Source organism: Borostomias antarcticus (genome assembly GCF_949987555.1).
Source record: "Borostomias antarcticus genome assembly, contig: scaffold_131, whole genome shotgun sequence".
NCBI lineage: Eukaryota > Metazoa > Chordata > Actinopteri > Stomiiformes > Stomiidae > Borostomias > Borostomias antarcticus.
In genome coordinates this window covers 99,201-102,593 of record NW_028176563.1, presented here as the reverse complement: position 1 = coordinate 102,593, position 3,393 = coordinate 99,201, and the positions used below count along the sequence as shown (strand labels likewise).

At 57.8% G+C, this 3,393-nt stretch overlaps 1 protein-coding gene across 1 annotated transcript in view; it reads right to left on the bottom strand.

Annotated features, from left to right (window-relative positions):
- Nucleotides 1-421: 421 nt before the first annotated feature.
- The window catches only part of LOC311328337 (synaptogyrin-3-like), a gene marked incomplete at both ends in the record, with an annotated part of 9,131 nt that continues 6,159 nt past the window's right edge, over nt 422-3,393 (bottom strand). The window contains one exon of the mRNA XM_084462323.1: nt 422-667. Coding sequence (XP_084318449.1) covers nt 422-667 — 246 coding nt within the window. The remainder of the gene's footprint in view (nt 668-3,393) is intronic.

Below are 3,393 nucleotides of genomic sequence, written 5' to 3'. Positions count from 1 at the left end.
TCTTCTGTGTGTGTGTGTGTGTTCTTGTGTGTGTGTGTGTGTGTGAGTGTGTGTGTGTGTGTGTGTGTGTTCTTCTGACAGGGAAGGTGACAATGTTCTAGTTTCTCAGCTGAGCCAGCAGTTGCCATGATGAAAATAGAACAGATGTCACATGACCCAGGACCTGCCAATCACAGCACATGTTCATGCCCACAGAGCTGCATGCAGGAAGTCTGTCAGAAGAGCCTCCCCCTCTCTCACCTCCCCCTCTCTCTCTACCTCTCTTTTGCCTTACCCCCCTCCCTCTTTCTCCACCCCTCTCCTCTCTCTCTCCCTCTCTCTCCTCTCTCTCTCCTCTATCTGACACAGTCACCCTCTGGTTCAGTCTATCTGTTCTCTGTCTCTTCCTGCCTCCATCTCTCCATCTGTCCATCTGTCCCCTCTAGAAGGCCGGGGCGGGGCGAGAGGGGGCGGGGCGAGTGGGGGCGAGGGCCTGGGGATCCAGAGTCTCTGTGAAGGGCGGGGCCTGGTAGGGGTTGGTGGTTACTATGGTGACTCCGTTAGCGATGGGGTAGGGTGTGGCGTGGGCGTGTCCGGAGCGGTGGGCGGAGTCCAGGTGCTGGCAGTTGAACAACGTCATGTTGGTCCCCGCCAGGAACCTCTGGAGAGCGCCGACGGTCAGACCCGCCTGGTTACACACACACACACACACACACACACACACACACACACACACACACACACACAGGTTAGTGTTAGAAATAGACACACACACACACAGGTTAATGTTAGAGATATACACAAACACACACACACACACACACACAGTTGAGTGTTATGTGGGCTTCAGACCGGATGATCTCAGCTGTGCAGCGCCTAGTTTGTCCGTCTGTTCTATTTCTTCCATGAGCAGCGAGTAATGTGTGATTAATGAGTAATGTGTAACGGGCAGAGCAGTAATGTCTGATTAACGGGCAGAGGAGCTTTGCTTGGTGACCGGCGAGGAGAAATGCTCTTCTGGTGAGATCAGCCAGACTCCTGCTCTTCTGGTGAGATCAGTCAGACTCCTGGTCTTCTGGTGAGATCAGCCAGACTCCTGGTCTTCTGGTGAGATCAGCCAGACTCCTGGTCTTCTGGTGAGATCAGCCAGACTCCTGGTCTTCTGGTGAGATCAGCCAGACTCCTGGTCTTCTGGTGAGATCAGCCAGACTCCTGGTCTTCTGGTGAGATCAGTCAGACTCCTGCTCTTCTGGTGAGATCAGTCAGACTCCTGGTCTTCTGGTGAGATCAGCCAGGCTCCTGCTCTTCTGGTGAGATCAGTCAGACTCCTGCTTGCGTGAGAACTGACACTTGGCTGTGTTTCATCCTCCTGTCTGAGCCCTGGTTAGAGGTGGGGAGAGGGTAGCGTGTCTCCTGGTTAGAGGAGGGGAGAGGGTAGCGTGTCTCCTGGTTAGAGGAGGGGAGAGGGTAGCGTGTCTCCTGGTTAGAGGAGGGGAGAGGGTAGCGTGTGCTCCTGTCTCCTGGTTAGAGGAGGGGAGAGGGTAGCGTGTCTCCTGGTTAGAGGAGGGGAGAGGGTAGCGTGTCTCCTGGTTAGAGGTGGGGAGAGGGTAGCGTGTCTCCTGGTTAGAGGAGGGGAGAGGGTAGCGTGTCTCCTGGTTAGAGGAGGGGAGAGGGTAGCGTGTCTCCTGGTTAGAGGAGGGGAGAGGGTAGCGTGTCTCCTGGTTAGAGGAGGGGAGAGGGTAGCGTGTGCTCCTGTCTCCTGGTTAGAGGAGGGGAGAGGGTAGCGTGTCTCCTGGTTAGAGGTGTCTCCTGGTTAGAGGTGGGGAGAGGGTAGCGTGTGCTCCTGTCTCCTGGTTAGAGGAGTGGAGAGGGTAGCGTGTCTCCTGGTTAGAGGAGGGGAGAGGGTAGCGTGTCTCCTGGTTAGAGGAGGGGAGAGGGTAGCGTGTGCTCCTGTCTCCTGGTTAGAGGAGTGGAGAGGGTAGCGTGTCTCCTGGTTAGAGGAGGGGAGAGGGTAGCGTGTCTCCTGGTTAGAGGAGGGGAGAGGGTAGCGTGTCTCCTGGTTAGAGGTGGGGAGAGGGTAGCGTGTCTCCTGTCTCCTGGTTAGAGGAGGGGAGAGGGTAGCGTGTCTCCTGGTTAGAGGAGGGGAGAGGGTAGCGTGTCTCCTGGTTAGAGGAGGGGAGAGGGTAGCGTGTCTCCTGGTTAGAGGTGTCTCCTGGTTAGAGGAGGGGAGAGGGTAGCGTGTCTCCTGGTTAGAGGAGGGGAGAGGGTAGCGTGTCTCCTGGTTAGAGGAGGGGAGAGGGTAGCGTGTCTCCTGGTTAGAGGAGGGGAGAGGGTAGCGTGTCTCCTGGTTAGAGGAGGGGAGAGGGTAGCGTGTCTCCTGGTTAGAGGAGGGGAGAGGGTAGCGTGTCTCCTGGTTAGAGGTGGGGAGAGGGTAGCGTGTCTCCTGTCTCCTGGTTAGAGGAGGGGAGAGGGTAGCGTGTCTCCTGGTTAGAGGAGGGGAGAGGGTAGCGTGTCTCCTGGTTAGAGGAGGGGAGAGGGTAGCGTGTGCTCCTGGTTAGAGGAGGGGAGAGGGTAGCGTGTCTCCTGGTTAGAGGTGGGGAGAGGGTAGCGTGTCTCCTGGTTAGAGGAGGGGAGAGGGTAGCGTGTCTCCTGGTTAGAGGAGGGGAGAGGGTAGCGTGTCTCCTGGTTAGAGGAGGGGAGAGGGTAGCGTGTCTCCTGTCTCCTGGTTAGAGGAGGGGAGAGGGTAGCGTGTCTCCTGGTTAGAGGAGGGGAGAGGGTAGCGTGTCTCCTGGTTAGAGGAGGGGAGAGGGTAGCGTGTGCTCCTGGTTAGAGGAGGGGAGAGGGTAGCGTGTCTCCTGGTTAGAGGTGGGGAGAGGGTAGCGTGTCTCCTGGTTAGAGGAGGGGAGAGGGTAGCGTGTCTCCTGGTTAGAGGAGGGGAGAGGGTAGCGTGTCTCCTGGTTAGAGGTGGGGAGAGGGTAGCGTGTCTCCTGGTTAGAGGAGGGGAGAGGGTAGCGTGTCTCCTGGTTAGAGGAGGGGAGAGGGTAGCGTGTCTCCTGGTTAGAGGAGGGGAGAGGGTAGCGTGTCTCCTGGTTAGAGGAGGGGAGAGGGTAGCGTGTCTCCTGGTTAGAGGAGGGGAGAGGGTAGCGTGTCTCCTGGTTAGAGGAGGGGAGAGGGTAGCGTGTCTCCTGGTTAGAGGAGTGGAGAGGGTAGCGTGTGTTCCTGTCTCCTGGTTAGAGGTGGGGAGAGGGTAGCGTGTCTCCTGGTTAGAGGAGGGGAGAGGGTAGCGTGTGTTCCTGTCTCCTGGTTAGAGGTGGGGAGAGGGTAGCGTGTCTCCTGGTTAGAGGAGGGGAGAGGGTAGCGTGTCTCCTGGTTAGAGGAGGGGAGAGGGTAGCGTGTCTCCTGGTTAGAGGAGGG